At 41.1% G+C, this 20,087-nt stretch overlaps 1 protein-coding gene and 1 pseudogene across 1 annotated transcript in view; both read left to right on the top strand.

Moving 5' to 3' along the window:
• The first annotated feature begins 1,802 nt into the window (after positions 1–1,802).
• Positions 1,803–20,087, top strand: part of IL13RA1 (interleukin 13 receptor subunit alpha 1) — a 52,906-nt gene continuing 34,621 nt past the window's right edge. Inside the window, exons 1-3 of the mRNA XM_069463312.1 lie at positions 1,803–2,140; positions 14,069–14,208; positions 19,941–20,079. Coding sequence (XP_069319413.1) covers positions 2,062–2,140; positions 14,069–14,208; positions 19,941–20,079 — 358 coding nt within the window. The 5' untranslated portion in view covers positions 1,803–2,061. The remainder of the gene's footprint in view (positions 2,141–14,068; positions 14,209–19,940; positions 20,080–20,087) is intronic.
• On the top strand, positions 10,562–11,693 carry LOC138378350 (ubiquitin-conjugating enzyme E2 Q2 pseudogene; annotated as a pseudogene).

The raw sequence follows: 20,087 nt of genomic DNA, 5'->3' as shown, positions 1-20,087 counted from the left end.
AGCCTACATTTTGCCTTAAGGCAGCAGGTTCCCCACCGCTATCAGATTCGGCACAGACAGGCCCTCCTCCTGGAAGCCCCCCTTACCGTTTTCCTCCCAGAAGGTACCCTTTTTGTATTCCACAATTCCTTGTTCTTGCCCTTAATGATAACCCCTCAAACTGATTGCAGCTCTTAACTGCCAGGCTCTACTTTTAATGACTATCTTCCATAGTTCCTGGAAAAACTTAATAAATATTTATTGAACTTGAGGGCCTTAATTCCAAGAGTGGAGCCTTTATTTCGAGTAGGTTAAACATCCCCATGGTCTAGACTAGGTATATAATCAGCATTTTTATTGCTATGTTTTTTGCAACTGCTTTCAGGTGTCTACATTGGCTTAATTCAACCAAAATACACCTCAGATAGTGAGTCTCATCATCCATCCAGACATGACTCTGTTTTGGGGAGGGGTAATAGAATAATGTCCCCCCACAATATCTACACCCTAATCCCCAACATTTGTGAATATGTTATTTTACACAGCAAAAATTACTTTGCAGATGTGATTAAAGTAAGAGTTTTGGCCGGGCATGGTGGCTCAGGCCTGTAATCCTAGAACTCTGGCATGCTGAGACAGGAGGATTGCTTGAGGTCAGAAGTTCGATACCAGCCTCAGCAAGAGGCTGCTCTACTAAAAATAGAAAAAATTAGCAGGGCATGGTGGCACAAGCCTGTAGTCCCAGCTACTTGGGAGGCTGAGACAAGAGGATCACTCGAGCCCAGGAGTTTGAGGTTGCTGTGAGCTAGGCTAATGCCACAGCACTCTAGCCTGGGCAACACAGTGAGACTCTGTCTCAAAAAAAAAAAAAAAAAGAATTTTGAGATGGAGAGATTATTGTGGATTATTGGGTAGGCCCAATCTAATCACAAGGGTCCTTATAAGGGAAAAGGGGAGGCAAGAGGGTCAGAGTCAGAGAAAGATGTGACAAGGGCAGCAGAGGTCTGAGTGGTGCGGCAACAAGCCAAGGAATGTGGGCAGTCTGTAGAAGCTGGAAAAGTCAAGGAAAAAGATTCTCCCCTAGAATCTCCAGAAGCCCGCAGCTATGCCCACACCTTGCTTTTAGCTCAATGAAACTTCTGACCTTCAGAACTGTAGTATAATAAAACTGTTGTTTTAAGTCACTAAATTTGTAGTAATTCCTTAGAGCAGCAGTAGGAAACTCATACGGATTCTTGTTTTCCTCCCTCCCCAGCCTCATCAACCCTCATAGATACCCGATTTTAAGTATTCAAGGTGTATTCTTCCCATTCACCTGCCATCCTCTGAATGTATATCCCTGAAAAATAAATATATAGAAAGCTGGTCGTGCGCTATTAAAAATGCATGTACAGGTACATAGTATGGTACTGTTCTTCATATTTGGAATATTGCTTTTTTTTTTAATCTGACTCGACATTATTTATTACTAGCTTTCAAATACACCGTTTGTCCTTTTCACAAAGCACAGTGCCGCCAAGTCCTCTATTTGGTCTTCCAAGTCCTCCCAGTGAGGTAGGGCTGTTATTACTAACCCTGGAGTCAGAGCTTAGGAAACAAGGGTTCAGAGGCCAAGGACTGGAAGGCAGGTCTTCAGACTCCCAGGCCAAGGTTCTATCCCGTAGATGACCCTGCCCTGCTGTCTAGCAGGGCACAGCCCTTGGCACCTCCGAGGCCCCGCAAGTCCACTGGCAGCGCCGACGCGGGCGGGTGCTGGCTGCACCGCGAGGAGGGCGGGGGCCGGGCACGCGCCGGGGCAGGGCCGGCGACGTGGTCGCGGAAGTTCTGTTCGGTCGGAGACCCGCCTCGGGCGCTGCGGGCGGGCCAGGTGTCAGGCTGGGGAGCCGCCTTGAGTCCCCGGCGCCCCGCTCCCTCCGCCAGCGCTCGTTGGCTCAGGTTACCTGAGGCCGGTGGGCGGGGCGGCCCTTCCCGTCTGGCCGGCCCCCAGCCTCCAGGGCGGCGGAGCCGGGAAGTGGGAGAGGGAGCGCAGAAGGCGGAGACTGCCCAGGCTCCAGCCCGGCCGGGCTCGGAGCGAGGGGCTGCATGGAGCGGCCGGCGGGGCTCTGCGGGCTGTGGGCGCTGCTGCTCTGCGCCTGCAGCGGTGGGGGCGCCGTGCCCACGGGTGAGTGCGGCCCCCGGGGCCCGGGGCGACGGCCGGAGGGCCAGGGGAGGTGAGGGTCGCGGCCGAGAGGCCCAGGAGGGCACCGCGGGGCCCGAGGGCTGCAGCGGGGGTCGGCGCTGGGGCTGCCCTCGCGACGCCCAGCGCTCGGCGACTGTGGCTTCCCGCGCCGGGTCTCCGGGGCCAGACGCTGGCTCCCGGTTCAAGGTGGGACCCAGGAACGGCGGGGTTTTCCCAGAGCCCGAGTGCGGCGGCGAAGCAGGAGCAAGACGGCCGGCCGTCTCACTTCCCTTGCGCCGTCGGGAAGAGCCAAGGAGGCTGGCGCCCCGGGGTGGGACCGAAACATGCCCACGGTGTCGGGGACCGCTGGTCAGCGCCCGCAATGTCGCCTGTGAGCGCCGGGGGGAAGAAGGGCCGGGAGCCCGCGGAGAAGGCGACCGAAATCCGGGCGAGCCGGGAACGCGCCGGGCTCCTTGACTGGGGCCGCGCTGATCCTCACTATCTAAGGGTGGCTCTTGGGGGTGCAAGTTGAAGGGAACCGTAAAAGATCCCAGTCCCTGTAGAAAAAGAACGTGAGGGTCACGATTTCCTCTGGCGTCCGTGAAATCCTTTGAGAAACTCGGTGGCGCATCTGGGAAAATGCTTTTTTCCCCCCTCCCTTTCTTTCATAAACCTTATATTTTAGGAAACAATTGTAGATTTATGGAAAAGTTGAGAAGATAGTTCAGTTTCTCTAGACCTCTCACCCTGTGCGGCAACTTTTAATTAATCAACCCAACAGAGTTGCTGTAAAAATTAAGGATTAGTAACTTCCTCACGGGCAGATCCTGGCACGAGTGGCCTTCTGGACATTTTATGTGACAGTGGAAGCTCCAACACATTGACACAAACACCTACAGTGTGCGTATTGCATTTTTACCAGTGTGTTGTGCTTTGAAACCTACATTGAAATGTTGATTAGGAAACTTTGATGCCCTCTATCGATTAAGTCAACAAAATGTTTGTAGTGTCCACTCTGTGCCAGGCAGTGTTCTGGGGCTGAGAAGGCAGCAGTGGGCAAAATAGATCAAGTCCTGTGGGGATAATATGATATTGGCAGAGTCAGAGGGGATGGGGAAAAGTAAAATATATGGTATGTTCCAGGCCTTAAGTATTATGGAGGAAAAAAAAAAGCAGGAAGGGGTTTGCCATTGTAAATAGGGTGGAGTGAGAAGAAATTACTGAAAAGGTGGCATTTGAGTAGAGACGTGGGGGAGGCTTAAAGTTTGTCAGTCAATTATAATTCAAGGCTGGGCGCGGTGGCTCACGCCTGTAATCCTAGCACTCTGGGAGGCCGAGGCAGGAGGATTGCTCAAAGTCAGGAGTTCAAGACCAGCCTGAGCAAGAGCAAGACCCTGTCTCTACTAAAAATAGAAAGAAATTTTTCTGGACAACTAAAAAACATATACAGAAAAAAATTAGACAGGCATGGTGGCACATGCCTGTAGTCCCAGGTACTCTGGAGGCTGAGGCAGTAGGATCGCTTGAGCCCAGGAGTTTGAGGTTGCTGTGAACTAGGCTGACACCATGGCACTCTAGCTCGGGCAACAGACCGAGACTCTGTCTCAAAAAAAAAAAAATTATAATTCAAGTGTCTTCCTTGTTTAGTAGTAAGCTGGGCTTTATAGATTGACTTAGAACCTTAGCGTATACAACAAAATCCTTCAGTTGGGAACATCTGATAATTATATGGGGGCACTGCAGTCCAGAGAAGGGAAGGGACTTGTCTAAGGTCACCCATCTCATTAATGTCTTGATTTTTCACAGTGCCGCTTCAGCACCCTCACTCCTACAAACTCCCTCCCACACACACCTGAAACAACAGCTGGCCTTCTAGGCAATACTGGCAACCCCAAACTTAATCAGTTTTGTCACAAGGATTTGTGGGTAACTTGGTTACTTAGAATACAGAGACTTTTTTCCCATTAGAAATACTGATAGGATTGCATTGAGGTATGGTGAAAAAACATTAGCTGTTTCCAGTCAGGAGACTTGAATTTTAGTGGTTCTGACATTTACCAGCTGTGGGACTCTGGGCTAGTCATTTCCCCTCCTTTGTGCTGCAGTTTGCACATCTGTGAAATGAAGAGGTTGAACTCCATAAGTTCTAACAGTTCCTCCAGCTTTAATCCTCTGAATGTTTATAAAAATGATTAGGTTACTAGCTTAGTTTAGTCTGTTTGGCTCAATAGCCCACATTGTGGCATGTCTTAATAAAAACAACTAACATGTATGTAGTGTTAACTCTATGCTCAGAGTTTTCTAAATGCTTTACTCGTACTATTTCATTTCATCTCCACTAACGACCTAAGCTGTAGGTGCTGTTAATATTCCCATTTTGTACATGAGGAAGCTGATGCAGGGGGAGGCCACGACCCTTGCCCAAAGTCGTAGAGCTGGTAAAGCCAGGTTTCCAGTCGTGGCACCCTGATTCCAGAGGCCAGGCCCTTAACCACTGTACTCAGCACATCTCTCCATAGAAGGGAGCTGGACGCCTCCCAGGGGAGCAGGGCAGGACTGCTTGGGACCCATGAAAGTGTGTGCAAGCCATTTGTTAAGAAGTGAATGATCATATATTGAAGACGGGCTTTAGAATGGCAGGGTTGTATAGTCCAAGCAATAAGTACTATAGGCATTCAGAAGAGAGGAAACTGTGAAGGTTGGTAGTTTTATGGAAGAGGTAAACCTTGTGGGTGGGTGGGATTTGAGTAGGTGGAGAAGTTATTCTTGGTGGGTTTTGAACAGCAGAAGCAGAGACCCGGAACTGAGAGTAAGTGTACTCCTTTGTGGTCAGTAAGGAGTCTGGCTTGGCAGGAGGGTGTGTTGGCAAAGTCAATCCAGGCAAAAGAGGTTTATTTGCCCTTGAAGGTCCCGAGTGGGGTGCAGCATGAGGGAAATGACTTTGGAGGGGAAGCCAGCAGGGCGGCTTGCCTGGGTAAGGGAGCTACTGGAATGTGAAGCTACAAAGGAATTTAGGGTTGCAGGTCTCCACTAGAAAGATGTGCTGTAAGCTCCTCCCACTCAGGACTTACTGGCATCTGCCCGCCCCATGGGGCCCAACAGAGCACATATGTGTGATTGGGGTAATTGAGAAAGATGTTGCAAGAAAAAATGGACAGGAGTTGATGCCTGAGTGGATGTAAGGGAAGGAGATAGATGACTCATATATGATTCTTGTGATTTCCTTCACTTTTCCCGAAACATGCGTGCCTCTGCCAGCTCCTCTGATTGGACAGGAGAGAACAAAAGCAATAAGCTAAGCAAAATGCCTTATTATTTAAAAGAGTATTGATTGTGTTAACTCTTGATTTGAATAGGATGTAGTGCTAGATGACTGTAGAGACTTACTTGGGGTTTGAAGTTTAGACGAGGGACATACTTGGATCCCTTCCTCATTCCTATTCCCCTTTCTAAAGTCAATGATCAACCCCCAAGAAATGGGTGAAATGAGATGCATAAGTAAAGCTTATGAGGCAGAAGGGATACTTGTTCTGTCTTAAGGGCCATGCACACATCAATTCCACAGAAAACTAAAGCAACCATTTGGAACATTTTCAACTCTTAAGAAAGAAAGAAAGCAGATAGCTTACACATACATAGCACTTGCTCTGTGCAGGCACTGTTCTAATTGCATTACCTCTGTTAACTCATTTAATCCTCATAATAACGCTTTGCAAGAGGTTACTATTATCCTCATGTTATAGATGAGAGAACTGAGGAATAGAGAGGTTAAGTAGCATGCCAGCTAGTAAACAGCAGACCTAGGATATGAACTTGGGCAGTCTGGCTCCAGAGTCTGTGTGCTTATACTGAAGTTATATATGAAAATCTGTTAGAGACCTTTACAAGAAGTGTAATTATCATTTATGTATATGTCTAAGTACATTATACATACTCCCCCACACAATTCACATATATTCATATATATTTAAAAATCTGGAGATTGTATTTAAAATTTCAGAGAGTATTATATATGTTTTCTATTTTTTTATTGTGGACTAATACCCATAACAAAATTTGCCATTTTAAACCATTTTTAAGCATACAGTTCAGTGTTACTAAATACATCCATAATGTGCAACCATCAACACCATCTGTCTCTGTAACACTTTCTGTCTTATAAAAGTGAAATTCTGTAGCCATTAAACAATAAGTCCCATTCCCCCAGCCCCTGGCAACCACCATTATGCTTTCTATTTCCATGATTTTGACTACTCTAAGTATCTTATGTAAGTAGAATAATGCAGTATTTGTCTTTTTTTGTGACTGGCTCATTTCATTTAGCATAATGCCCTCAGGGTTCATCCATGTTTTAACATATGTCATAGGTTTTTCTTTTCTTTCTTAAGGCTGAATAATATTCCCTTTTATGTATATACCACCTTTTGCTTATCCATTCATCTGTCGATGGACCCTTGGGTTGCTTCCATGTTTTAGCTATTGTGAATAATGCTATTTTGAACATGGGTGTAGAAATATCTCTTTGAGACCCTGCTTTCAGTTCTTTTGGGTGTATATGCAGAAGCAGAATTACTAGATAATATGGTAATTCTATTTTTTTCTTGAGGGACCACCATACTGTTTTTCACAGTGGCTGTACCATTTTATATTTCCACTGACTATGCGCTAAGGTTCTAATTTCCCCAGTTCCTCACCAGCACTTATTTTCTATTTTTTGATAGTAGCCATCCTAATGGGTACAAGTTGGTGTCTTATTGCAGTTTTGATTTGCATTTCCTTGAGTATTAGTGATGTTGAACATTTTCATGTGCTTATTGGCCAATTAATTATATATCTTCTTTGGAGAAATGTCTATTTAAGCCTTTTACCCATTTTTGAATCAGGTTGTTTCTTTTTTGATTGTTGAGCTTTAGGTATTTTCTCTATATTCGGCCTATTAATCCCTTATCAGATATATAATTTACAAATATTTTTTTTCCATTCTGTGGTTCTCCTTTTTACTGTGTTGATATTGTCTTTTGATACACAAATTTTAAAATTTGTCATGAAGTTCAATTTGTCAATTTTTTCTTTTGTTACCTGTGCTGAATCCATGTTGTGAAGCTGTTGTTTCATGTTTTCTTCTAAGAGTTTTATAGTTTTAGTCTTATATTTTGGTCTTTGATCCATTTTGAGTTAATTTTTGTGCTTGATTTTAGATAAGGGTCTAATTTCATTCTTTTGCATGTGGATGTCCAGTTTTCTCAGCACCATTTGGTAAAAAGACTTTCCTTTTCCCATTAAGTAGTCTTGGCACTCTTGTCAAAAATCATTTGACCATAAATGTGATGATTGATTTTTGGGCTCTGTCTTTTATTCTATTGGTCTATATGTCTGTCTTTATGCTAATACCACATTGTTTTGATTACTGCAGCTTCATACTAAGTTTTGAAATTAGGAAATATGAATCCTACAGCTTTATTCTTCCTTTTCAAGATTGTTTTGGGTATTCAGTATCCTTTGATATTTATATAAATTTTAGTATGGGTTTTTCTATTTCTGCAAAAAAGTCATTGTAATTTCCTCTTCAGGCTGTTCATTGCTAGTGTATAGAGAGGCAACTGATTTTTGTGTGTTGGCTTTGTCTCCTGCTACATGACTGAATTCATTTACTAGCTGTAATAGTTTTTTGTGGAATCTTTAGGGTTTTGTACATATAAGATTATATCATCAAAAAAAAGAGATTATATCATTTGCAAACAGAGATAATTCCACATCTTACTTTCCATCTGGATGCCGTTTATCTCTTTTTTTTGTCTAATTGCTCTGGCTAGGACTTTTAGTATCATGTTGAATAGAAGTGGCAAAAATAGGCATCTTTGTCGTCTTCCTGATTTTAGAGGAAAAACTTGTAGTCTTTCACCATTAAGTGTGATGTTTGCTGTGCATTTTAGCATATATAACTTTTAAAGTAGTTTTCTTACATTCTAGTTTTTATCATGAAAGGACATTGAATTTTGTCAAATGCTTTTTCTGCATCGAGATGATCATGTATTAGTTTTTTCTCCCTTCATTCTGTTAATGTGGTCTAATACATAAATCAATTTTTGCATGTTAAACCATCCTTGTAGTCCAGGAATAAATCCCAGTTGGTCATGATGTATAATCCTTTTGATATGCTCCTAAATTCACTTTGCTAGTATTTTCCTGAAGATTTGTACATTGATGTTCATATCATAAGGGATATAGGTCTGTAGTTTTCTTGTAGTATCTTTATCTGGCTATGGTATCACGTAAGGCTGGCCTCATAGAGTGAGTTAGGAAGTTTGAGAAGGATTGGTATTAGTTCTTCTTTAAATGTTTAGCAGAATTCATCTGTGAAGCCATGAGGTCCAGGGCTTTTCTTTGTCAGATTTTTGATTATTGATTCAATCTCACTACTTACGGGTCTATTCAGATTTTCTATTTCTTCATGATTTAGTTTTGGTGGGTTTTGTGTTTCTAGAAATTAACCCAAGTTGATCAAAATTAACTCCAGTCTACCATTCAAGCCTTTCCTTTGGCGTTACAAACCTTCAATAGACTCCAGAGTTCCAAAATAGTTATATCAGACAGATTTTGCCAATACAATTCTTGTCTAGATGGGGAGATAGATTCCTGGTGCTTCCTACTCTACCATCTTCCCAGAATCAATGGGTATGAATTGAAAGTATAGGAAGTAGCAAAATCTCAAGAGATATGGAGGGAACCAGTATAAAAAAATAAAGAAAGAATGGCAGGTAGCCCCAAGTAACCTAAAATGCAAACTAGTTAGAAGATCTGACTAAAGGATACTTCAGAACAATTTGGAAAAAATTAATCACATTTGAGAGATTGGAAGTAGAGCCGGCTATTGTTCTATTTCAAAACTGAGGTTAAAAAATAGATTTTGAAATGTCGTAACTCACCTTGAAAATTGGAGTGCAATTGAAGTGAACCATAAATAGGTCATCTTTTTATTATCGGCGCTTTACTTTTTGTGTGAGAGTGGGAGGGAGGGAGGTGGGTAGAACATCAGGAAGTGTTAAACCAGGTATCCTGAATTATGGCCACAACATATTTCTGGAAATTGCAGAATAAGGCAGATAATCCTAAGGTAGATTATAGTCTCCAATAGGAACAAAGTTTTTATTAATATTAGAGGCTCTCTACCTGACAAATGATTTTTCTTCAAAAATATTAGTGGCACGATGTTAGAAAGGCCAAAATGGACTAGCCATACACCCCTGTAATCACTTAAAATCCTAATGATAGCTCTTTTTGCCTGAGCCATTGGTGCTTCCTGGCACTGGCTGTGTTTTAATGCTATGCGACAGGAATTCCTTGCTTCTGTGAAGCCTTGTCCTGCTCTGGGCTGCTCCTTCCCACAGTGGGCCTTGGGAAAAGCTATTTATGGTAGAGTTAAGAGAGAGGGAATGAACATTGAGAGTCAAGGGCCTTTGTAGGCTGCTGACCAAGTAGCTGCTACATATAAAATTAACTGTTAGGGAAACCCCAAGTACACAGTGCCTGTGGGATTGATGTTTTGGGACAAATGGAAGCTTTTGCTTAGAGAGGAAGGTAACAAGATACGTGTTGCTGATTATGTAAGAGGCTGAGTGTACTCCAAACTGTTAGCCTAGAGTACAACATTTAACTCTAAATTTGATAAATTACTATAACTATGGTCCTTAAGTCATTACTAATGATTCAGTTTGCCACTTCAAAAAATATGGGGGGATTGTTTTAAAATAACTTTAATAAACTTCATTCTGGAGTAATTTTTGATTTACAGAAAAATCGCAAAGATAGGACAGAAGGTTCTTATATGCCCTCGGACCCACTTTCTGGGGGAGGATTTTGATAGTCTTGGTCTCAAGAAAAGTTCTCAGGAAAGTTTGAAATGATGTTTCACAGTTTCTCCTCTTTCCCTTCGCTCTTCGGATTAGTCAAAGCTCTATCTCCAGCTGCTTAGTGTCAGACCTCAGGGGAATAAGGGCTGCTAAATCTCTTTGTCAGTACTTCTTTGGAAAAACTATAAAAAAACAATTACCAGGTCATGTTAGTGAGCCCAATTAATGATGAGCTTTTAAAATTTACAGAACTGCTGAGATTGAACTGTCTGTATTAAGATGTGGATCCCAAGTGTAAGGAACTCCACATTCCTGGAGAACAACTTGGAAATGCTAGTATCTAAGAATATAACTCGGGTGGAGTTGGTTACAAAGGGGACAGCTGCCAAGGCCTCCGTACCCCTAGCCATTTTCCAGCTGCTCTCAGTGCAGCTCTCATGCGGGTTGAGGCTGCAGGGAGAGGCGGAGCCACAAGAGCAGTGGCCCTGGCTGGCCAGCCCGGTAGAGTCAGCCGTGACCTCAGCTCCGGGATGGGCTCCCCTTCCACTCCCCTCTCGCCAGAGATGAGGGGAAAATGTCCGTGCCAGGGCTCAAGGCTGAGCTGAAGGTTCCTGGCGGCTATCTCCAACAAGAACCATGAGTGATTCCTTATTGTCAGCTGGAAGCTGGACGAGATGCGTCGCCAGTTCCTGGTACCTCCTCCGGCATCGCTGGGAAACCCGCACTCGCAGCCGCCGCTCACAGTCCACTGCAACATCACGGAATCCTATCCATATTCTTCACCCATATGGTTTGTGGATTCTGATGACCGAAATCTGACACTGGTTCTGGAACGTCTAGAAGATCCTAAGAACAACAGTTTGCTTCTTCAGCAATTGAAGTGGTTGATACGTGAACTCTGCAAGATTATATGACCTTCTTAAGCACCTGGATGTTGAGATGCTAGATCAACCACTACCCACGGGTCAGAATGAGACAACAGAAGAAGTGACTTCAGAAGAAGATGAAAAGGAAGAGCTGGCTGAAGATATAGAAAACTTAGATCATTACAATTTGAAGGAAGAAGAGCCTATTAGTGGGAAAAAGTCAGAGGATGAAGGAATTGAAAAATAAAATTTGGCAGTATTAGAGAAAATTAGGAAGACGGTTTAAATGGTGCAGTATCTGGGTAATGCAAGCTTCAGGTAGACTTATGAAAGAGCTCAGGGACATATACAGATCACAGAGTTATAAAACAGAGGGACTCATTCAGTGGGACTCATAAGTGACAGTTTATATGACTGGCATGTTAAACTGCAGAAGGTTGACCCTGATGGTCCTTTGCACAGTGATCTTCAGATCTTAAAAGAAAAAGAAGGCATAGCATATATTTTGCTTAACTTCTCTTTAAGGATGACTTTCCATTTGATCCCCCATTGTCTGAGTGGTTTTAGCTGTTCTCTCAACAGGGTACACGTTGGGTGGAGGAGCATGATGGATGTATGGAACTTCTCACAAAACAGGGCTGGAGCAGTGCCTACTCAATAGAATCCATCATCATGCAAATAAATGCCACCTTAGTCAAAGGCATAGCCAAAGTACAGTTTGGAGCAAGTAAGAATCAATATAATGAAGCAAGAGCTCAACAATCCTACAATTCCATTCTACAGATATATGACAAAAATGGCTGGTATACCCCTCCAAAGGAAGATGGCTACATATGTTGACTATCATATGTTTGGACCAATGTTGCTTTAAAGAAAATCTTTCCAACGTGCAGACACAAGCTTTGAGTGCCACTATAACAGCAGTACCGAAGATGTTAGCTAATAGATATTTTAGTGGACAGTCTGTCAACTGACATCCAATATAAGTTACAGTCTTTTCATTTTGCTTATTTTAGGTATCTTGGACTGAGCAGTGGGACCTTTACTGTATTTTTGCTGATAAATACACATCCTGGCCACTTCTTATCATCTCTTTTTCATGAAAAGCGAAATCTTTTAGGCAGACAAGTCAGCATCAGGTTACTGAAGATGCAACTTTAGGGTAACTTTCCTATAATGAGCCCATAGGTTATGAGGATCTGCAAGATATTGTTCTGTTTAGAGCCAATAAAAGTTTTAAGTGATGTTCAATGTTGGTTTAGAAAATTTAAGGTCTTCTGAATCATAGTAGCTCTTTCAGGTCTAAAAACATTTTATGATATTGCCAAAATAATGACAGTAAACCTACTCATTAAATTGTTAAATTATTTTTATCGCTGTGTGAAGATATGAACTATTTCCTGAAGGTATACTCTTAATTGAGTTGTACTTTTAGGCAAAGCAATGCAAGGCTATGCCAATTAAGGCTTATAAGTAGTAATTTCCAGCATCAGAGTCTTGCTGGGCTGAATCTGTTTCTCTTGTTGGTTCAATATTTCTCATGAAGAAGAGCCACAGTATAGAACTTGAAGTTATTTAAAATACTAAGTCATTTTACATTTCCATTTTATTAACGGGATGTTGTAATCATTTGTAAATCAATAAACCTATAAAGTGATTGTCACAAAGACAGGCTCCTTGAGCAAAAGCTGCACAGTTAAATACAAAAACATAGATACCCAATTTGGAGACTCTTAAAATTTTTGCTAGAGTCATAACAATGTCTTTTACATTGAAAGACTAATAGGAATTCTACATTTATTAATTCTTTTATAAAACCTGACTCAAATCAAGGTACTCTCCATTTTTCTGCCTTACCCAAATCAGTCCTGTTTGGTTGGTAATCAGTTTTTTTATACGCTCAAGTTTGATTTAAAAGTAAATTCTAGGCCGGGCGTGGTGGCTCACGCCTGTAATCCTAGCACTCTGGGAGGCCGAGGTGGGCGGATCGTTTGAGCTCGGGAGTTCGAGACCAGCCTGAGCGAGACCCCATCTCTACTAAAAATAGAAAGAAATTATATATGGACAGCTAAAAATATATATAGAAAAAATTAGCCGGGCATGGTGGTGCATGCCTGTAGTCCCAGCTACTCGGGAGGCTGAGACAGGAGGATCCCTTGAGCTCAGGAGTTTGAGGTTGCTGTGAGCTAGGCTGACGCCACGGCACTCACTCTAGCCTAGGCAATAGAGAGAGACTCTGTCTCAAAAAAAAAAAAAAAAAGTAAATTCTAGTTATTAAGTACTTTTAAAAATAAATCCAGAAACATACTTTTCTACACAACCCAGTTAGAAAGTTTAAAAGTGTTTCTTTTTTAAATTTTTTATTGATACATAATAATTGTGCATATTCATGGAGTACATGTTACATCTTGATACAAGCACACAACATACAATGATCAAATCAGGGTAACTGGGACATGATTCACCTGAAACATTCAAAACTGTTTCTTATACATTTGGTTTAAGATTCAGTTTTTAACTTTGTAAACCACATCCAAGAGACTTGGCACTTTTGCATTATTGCATGTTAGTTTCTTTTGATTCTATTTTGGTTAAGAGGGCCGTAGATAAAGATTTTCTGGTATTCTTAGTCACTTGGTTACATTTGTATAAAGTTCTGATTGCCAGTTACTCAGATAACAAGTGACAAGGCAGAATTCTTTAAAGCATTAAAGTTCCTTAAACCTAAGGCTAAATCTTGATTACATTATTGAATTCTTTAATATCCCTATGGCTAGCAGATTGACAGCTGCACATTTGGCATGGTTTGTTTTTATTTTCCGGGGGGGGGGGGTGGATTTTATTATTAAATAAAAAAAGAATATAACCTTTATGCAAGGTTAAGAATGTGACCTTGGAGCCACACTTTTCAGGTTGCAATCCCAGCTCTGCTGTTTTCTATGGGGATGTGGGACAAGTGACTTAACTTCCCTGTGCCTCAGTATTCTCATCTTTAACATGAGGCTAGTGGTAGTCCCTATCACAGAGGTTGTTGTGAGGATTAAATGGATTAATATATGTAGAATATTTAGAATAGTGCCTGGCTCAGTAAATGTTAGATATTAACTCAGCTGTTATTATTCTTGTCCTCTAGGACTTGGGAGAATGGATTAAATGAATCATTAAAAATACTGAGTGGTGCTGATAAATTTATTTTTTGTGCTTGATTTGAACAGAAACTCAGCCACCTGTGACAAATTTGAGTGTCTCTGTTGAAAACCTCTGCACAATAATATGGACATGGAATCCTCCTGAAGGAGCCAGCCCAAATTGTAGTCTATGGTATTTTAGTCATTTTGGCGACAAACAGGATAAGGTAAGTTTTATGGAACATATTACATTGATGAGATAAAGTGAACACTGCAAATTGGAGCCAAGAATAAGCCAAGTTCTGATCTTATATCAAAGTGGGAATTTTATTTTGGGTTGTATCCAGATTTCAATTGAAATTGAAATTGAAGTTGCCAGTAGAAACAACTATTGGCAAAACTGAACACTTAAAATATTTGCTGATTATCTGATAGTTAAATGCAATTGAGATTGCTGTGATAGAAAATACTAAGATATTTTTATCTGTTAGGGACTCAATAAATAATTATGCTATTGTTAACATTTGTTCCTATATTCTTGCGTATAGCTGTATTGCCTTATATCTATATGACACTTTTAATTTTTCAGGAATTTTCACATTCACTATCTTGCTAATCACACGTACAGATAGACATGCAAAAACTATGTGGTGTAAAAGTAAATAGCCACATAGAAAGTGAAAAAATAAAATGTCAGAGGCAGGTGGGTTTGAGTAGAGGGTTTTCTAATGCCTGAGGAAACATGAGGAAAACTTTCAAGATTTCCAGTCTGATGTAGTTGATGGATTTAAGTGAATTTTTGCTATCAGGATTGGATGATTTCAGATTCTTTATGATAATCTTATTCACCTCTTTTGTATCTTTGTGTTCTTTTAGTGTGTGTGTTTGTGTGTGGAGGGGTGTTTGGGGTTGCATTTGTCCAGGATTTTGAGGAGGTAGAATGAAAAGTTATTAGTAATAGTGCTTTGCATCAGTGAATTGTGAAATCACCAGGTTCAAGCAGTTTTGGTGGCAGAAAAAGTCAGGAGAACTAGGTTCTAGCTGGTACTGTCACTCTTACCTGGCTCAGTAACCTGGGATAAGTAACTTAACCTCTCTGAGCTTTAGTTTCCTTGTGTGTAAAGTGTGGCCCTATTTATTTCCCTGGCTTGCCAGGACACAGAAAATAATACACATGAAAGTTTAATAGTGAGGATGGAACATGTTCTTCCTCTGGAGGGAAACTTGTTAATCTGCCTTTCCTCTCCCCCGCCCTGCTGCAGTGTTAAATTATGGTTTAGGTGTTAATTGATAAAGAATTGAGGCTAGTCAGAGGTATTTTCATTTTAAAAGAGGTCTTCTAAATGCAGAAGCCTATGACATTTTTTTTTTTTTTTTTTTTTTTTTTTTTTGGAAACAGAGTCTCGCTCTGTCGCCCAGGCTGGAGTGCAGTGGCATCATCATAGCTCACTGCAACCTCAAACTCCTGGGCTCAAGCAATCCTCCTGCCTCAGCCTCCTGAGTAGCTAGGACTACAGGCATGCACTACCATGCCTGGCTAATTTTTCTATTTTTTTGTAGAGACAGGGTCTCACCCTTGTTCAGACTGGTCTCAAATTCCTGGTCTCAAGCAGTCATCCTGCCTTGGCTTCCCAGAGTGCTAGGATTACAGGCATGAGCCACTGCACCCGCCTATGATACTTCAAGCTGTGAAACTCGAGCTCCCAGCTCGTCCTTTACATACTGTTGGCTTCCTCTTATTCTTAAGGAAGGGCCTTAGGCATTTGGATTCTTAGGTGGTGATTTTTGGTAGCTCAGCCTTGAGAAACTCAGGGAAACACCCTTAAGTTCCACCTGGTGTAAACCTTGTAGTCACCTTGGTATCTACTTAAAACCCTGAGGAGAGTTCACCTTTTAGGTCCCTTTTATTAGCCTGCCAAGGATCAATTAGGTAGCCATACTGATATTCTAGCTCAGAAATGGAACTAATTCCTCAGTGTGCATACAGAAATTTAGAGTTAAAATAACTTTAGGAGGCAGCAGAATCGTCTAGAATTGGATCTGAAAATTTGTCTCTTCCTCTTTCAAGCTGAGAGACCTTGGACAAGTCATTTAACCTCTCTGAGTCTCCATTTTCTTGTTTGTAAAATGCAGGGTTAGGGGGGTAATAGTAGTGTCCACTTCATGTGGATGGTGTGTGCATTAAAGGAGATGAGGTTTGTAATGCACCTGACACAGAGTTAGTGCTGGGTAACTGTTAGCTTTTACTATCACTGTTATATTGAACCGTATGAAATTACCACTTTTATAGGTCAAAGTGATTGAATGTTGTCAGTATTTTCTGGTTCAGCCTGATACTGTCATTTAATCTTGTTCCCTCCATTTTGCCCCTGAAGAGAACAGATGGAGACCATAAAGGGTGACTTCTGCCTAAGGCCTACTCATTTATTTTAGCCATTTGACAACTTTGATGGCTTTCATTCCTGCAGTTGTGATAAATGTGGATTATTCCTTCCAGTCAGTGATGGGAGATTTCCTGTGTAGACCTTTTGAAATTTACCACCCTGAGGCTGAAAATGAGTGGCAAGAGTAATTTTTGTCTTCTCTTTCTGTTCATCGGATATAGCCTTAGCATCATCAGGCATAACTAGGTATATTTATCCCTGAAGCATATTGAAGCAATGGCATTATGATAGGGGGCATATGCAAATGTCCAAAGGTCCTAAGTTGCTCAATGAGATAAACTCTGGGAATCATTTTCAATCTTTAGATTGGGGGCTCATCTAGATGGGAGATAGGGATTTGTAGATGATTTTTTAAAAAAGAAAAGATTAGTGTAAACGGCTGCCCTCCATCATTGTTTTGTCAATGTCTAATAGTTCCTCAGTCTGGCAAGCAGAAGGATCTGGCATCTGATTTTAGATATCTTTCATCACCAGAACATAGGCAAGTCCCATTAGGCAAATGAATCAAAAGGCCAGGCATCCAGAGAGGCTGACACTGACTCCCTTTCCTTCTGAGAAAGGAATTCTGGAGTTGGGAAAGGTGTGATCCAGCCAAGTGAACATTGGTCCTGAAGGGGAGGGATCAGTTCAGGACTCTGGCCTCGGTTTTTGATAGATTTTCAAAGGTGGCCAGATTCCCTGAGGGGTGGAGCACAATGTCATACAGCAGCTACCAGTGGAATGAGTCACCAAAGCCAGAAGTCACATGGAAGCCATCAAACATACATCAAGATCTGATGGGAAGAATTTAGTTCCTTGTCTGATAGAGAGAGGTATGCTTGACCTGGCAATCATTGATTATCAGGGTTCCTATTTTATTCATGCCAATTTAATATTATTTACCTTGAACTTTGAAAGAGATTTTTAAAAATTGTTTTTTTTAAAAATCTTTCCCCCATCTCTTATTTTATTATTTATTTTATTTTATTATTTATATGCCCAAAACATAAGGTTCAGATTTAGATACAGAAGTATTTTTTATAATTTTATTTTTTTAACTGACAGATAATAATTGTGCATATCCACAGGGTATATAGTGATGTTTTGATACATATAATGAATGTATAGTAATCAGATCAGGGTAATTAGCATATCCATCACCTCAAACATTTATCATTCTTTGTGTTCAGAGCATTCAATATCCTCCTTCTAGTTATTTGAAACTATGTAATATCTATTGTTAACTGTAGTCATCTGACAGTGGTATAAGACACTAGAACTTACTCCTCTTACTTAGCTGTAATTTTGATAGATACTAAAGTGTATTTTTAACTTAAAAATTCCATTATGATAATCTTTGTGTAACAAAACTCTTCAGCCCTCTAAGTGGAACAATATCCAATATAATAAGAAAACTGAAATGTTTCCATCATGGTTCTAATTTATGGCATTTGACCATATATGTGTCCTCAGTGTCCTCAAAGGGCAAATGTAGCTTCCAAACAAGAATTATCAAGGTCAGGGTGGCTTCTCCAGAGATATAAAGGACTTGTGATTAGTAAAATGGTGAGGTTGGTAAAGTTTGCATTTGAAGCCTTCCTGCCACCAGTACCATGATCTTGGGGGCTGGTCTTCAGCTTCACAGGCTCAGAAACCTCTTTTCCTCAGCCTAATTCATCTCTCAAAGACCAATTCCTTACTTTGTTGTAAAAATGACAACGGTAAAGCATTCTAGGAAGACTTCTGTCAGCATAACTGGTGCATTCCATCCCTGGAGGCAGAGCCAAATGGGAAGCCAGATGATCAGTAGGTTTTTTGGCAAGGAATCAGGTATTAGCTGAGAAGATGTATTTGACTAAGAATAGCCTGAGGCCCCCCTGAGGGTAAGCATAGCTTTGCTGGTGGGACACAAATACTCAATATCTATGTATTAATAGCTAAATCACCTTCTCTTTTCTCCCTGCCAGGATTTTGCTTGCAGATATTTCTTTTTCTATTCTTCCAGGGCTGACCAACTCACCTCTTTATTTATTTATTTATTTATTTATTTAGTTAGTTAGTTAGTTAGTCAGTTAGTTAGTTAGAGACAGTGTCTCATTCTGTTGCCTGGACTAGAGTGAGTGGCGTCATCACAGCTCACTGCAACCTCAAACTCCTGGGCTCAAGTGATCCTCCTGTCTTAGCCTCTGGAGTAGCTAGAACTATTGGCGCATGCCACAACACCCAGCTGATTTTTTCTACTTTTTTGTAGAGACAGTCTCTCTGTCTTGCTCAGGCTGGTCTCAAACTCCTGAGCTCAAGTGATCCTCCCTCCTCGGCCTCCTAAAGTACTAGGAGTGCTGTTTTGACTGGATCTAATAGCTATTCTGTCTCTATAAAGTGATTTTGTTTCCATGTCTTTGCTATGGTTTAGTCATTGTTGATTTGCTAAATACTTCTCAAAGGGCATCCTTATGTTTTAAGAGTATCTCACAGTTGCCCTCATGCTCAGCTGGCAGCAGGCATATGATACAGCAGAATAGCTCCTTAGGGTGGTAGGTAAAACTAACTATGACAAATTTCCCCCTTCGTGGTCATCAGCACGTAAATAAAAGGAAATAGTGTCTCAAACTTGAGTCAGAAACTATTGCAAAACAGGAAGCGCTGTACTTAGAGCTCTGACTAAAAGCAGCTCCATTCTTAGTTATTCCAACTCTGTCAATTTGGGAAATGTTAATTTCCTAGACAGCCATTTAATCGCATTATTCTAAATCATGATAACCAGATTAGTGATTTATGTCTGTATTATGTCTATAAATTGGCTTCCTGTGGTTCCACAAAGCTTATCCACTTTTCAAAATAAGAGTGTATACACTCAGCACATATAGCAATGTTTGAAATTTATACATGTGTGTGAGATAGTCAAAATAATCAAACAGTACAGAAAGGGATTTAATAAAAAGTTTCTCTTTGTAGGCACCCCCCTTCACTTCCTCTCCCCACAAGTAACCATGATTCCTGGATTGTTAAAGCAATCTTTTTTAGCTTGATCTTGATGGTACACTGCATCATCTTAGAATTGAATTTTGATAATCATGTTGTTTCCTTTAAAATTGCTTTTAGATAGTTGATATGTTAGCATAGTAGATTTATAGGTAAATTTCATGATGTTTATACATCTAAAATATGGTAAATTGTCTTTTATCTATACCAGGGTTTCTCAACAGTGGCACTACTGACATTTGGTAAAGGATTTGTTGTAGGGGGAGGGAGTTGGCATTTGCACTATACAATGCTATGCAGCATCCCTGACCTCTACCCACTAGATGCCAGGAGCCTCCCCCTCCCAAGTTATGACAACCAAAAATGTCCTTAAATATTACCAAATGTCCCTGAGGGTGGCAGGGGGAACAAAGTCACTCCCAGTTGACAATCACTTATCTATACCCTCTGACAACTTACCATTTTTACATACTTAGGCACGCTAATGTTTTATTATTTAAGTGTATTTTTGTGTGTTTGCTGCAGCAATGCCTCTTTTAATTCCCTAACCTTAGAAAATTGCTCCAGAAACTCATCGTTCAAAAGAAGTGCCCCTGAATGAGAGGATTTGTCTGCAAGTGGGGTCCCAGTGTAGCACCAATGAAAGCGAGAAGCCTAGCATTTTGGTGGAAAAGTGCATCTCACCCCCTGAAGGTAATAAC

Source organism: Eulemur rufifrons, chromosome 30 (assembly GCF_041146395.1).
Source record: "Eulemur rufifrons isolate Redbay chromosome 30, OSU_ERuf_1, whole genome shotgun sequence".
Lineage (NCBI taxonomy): Eukaryota > Metazoa > Chordata > Mammalia > Primates > Lemuridae > Eulemur > Eulemur rufifrons.
Note: the sequence above shows the minus strand (reverse complement) of the source record. Positions and strands in the feature narration are given on the sequence as shown.